This window comes from Manacus vitellinus, unplaced genomic scaffold (genome assembly GCF_001715985.3).
Source record: "Manacus vitellinus isolate BGI_N305 unplaced genomic scaffold, ASM171598v3 scaffold_123_pilon, whole genome shotgun sequence".
In the NCBI taxonomy this organism is placed as follows: domain Eukaryota; kingdom Metazoa; phylum Chordata; class Aves; order Passeriformes; family Pipridae; genus Manacus; species Manacus vitellinus.
Window position 1 is genome coordinate 70,070 of NW_021938915.1, and position 1,124 is coordinate 71,193.

At 62.0% G+C, this 1,124-nt stretch overlaps 1 protein-coding gene across 1 annotated transcript in view; it reads right to left on the reverse strand.

The window, feature by feature from the left end:
- INTS3 (integrator complex subunit 3) overlaps positions 1-1,124 on the reverse strand; it is a 35,914-nt gene that overhangs the window by 2,267 nt on the left and 32,523 nt on the right. Inside the window, exons 47-49 of the mRNA XM_029965904.1 lie at positions 982-1,123; positions 582-706; positions 281-475 (exon numbers count right to left, since the gene is read on the reverse strand). Of these exons, the coding sequence (XP_029821764.1) occupies positions 281-475; positions 582-706; positions 982-1,123 (462 nt within the window). The remainder of the gene's footprint in view (positions 1-280; positions 476-581; positions 707-981; position 1,124) is intronic.

The following is a 1,124-nucleotide window of genomic DNA, read 5'->3' on the forward strand; positions in this document are numbered from 1 at the left end:
AGACCACCCCAGGACAGATATGGGGTACTCAGGGGCAGCAGGACACACATGGGACCCCCCCAGGACACATGTGGGGAACACCCAGGGACACACACATAGGGCCCTCCAGGATGGACATAGGGATGCCCCAGGATGGACATGGGGATCCCCAGGATGGACCCAGGGCCCCCCAGGATGGACATGAGACCCCCAGAGATGGACACAGGGACCCCCCAGGCCGGACATGAGACCCCCAGGATGGACATGGTGACTCCCTGCCAGTCCAGCCCACCCCCCTCACCTTGTAGATGAAACTGCCCCTGCCCACGGCCCCGGGGGTCCCGGTGTAGTTGAAGAGGGTGACGTTTCCCTCGCTCATCCCGTAGGTCTCCACGATCCGGATGGGCCCAAAGCGCTGCTGGAAACTCCTCCACACGTCGGGTCTGAGCCCAGAGCCCACGGCCAACCGGAGCCCGTGCTGCCGCTCACCAGGGCGCTGTGGGACCACCGGCATCTCTGGGGGATGCCCCGGCTCTGGGGGGAACCCCTGGCTCGGGGGGAGCCCTCCCAGCACCCCCCCTTATCCCAGATCCCCCTCGGACCTGGGGCTGGTTTACGAGGTACCGGCACAGCTCCCCGATGTACTGGAACACGGTGACGCCCTCGGCACGACAGTCATCCCAAAACTGGCTGGCTGAGAACTTCTCCCTCAGCACACACGTGGCTCCTGGGGAAACCCGGGAGGGGGGATCAGAGGGATAAGCCTGATGCTTTCAAATCTGGGTTACAGAGATTTTAGTAGAACTCTTTTAGCACTTTCAATGGCACTTTAGCCAAGTGCTTTGGTGTTGGATTCCTGAACTGTTTAATGTTTCTTGTCCAGAATTCCAAGGGCCAAAGATTGTGGCAAGGCAAAGACACAACACTCTTAAAGTAAGACACAGCAGGCACACCCCCCTCAAACACCCCCCAGAACCCCCCCGGGGTCCCGGCCCCACTCACCGATGCCGAGGCAGCCGACGACGCCCAGGAGGGCCCCGGCCATGTGGTAGAGGGGCAGTGCCAGGTAAACAACGTCCCCGCTGGAGGCTCCCACCAGCTCGTAGAAGCCCAGGCACATGATGGACTTGAGGTGGGACACGCGG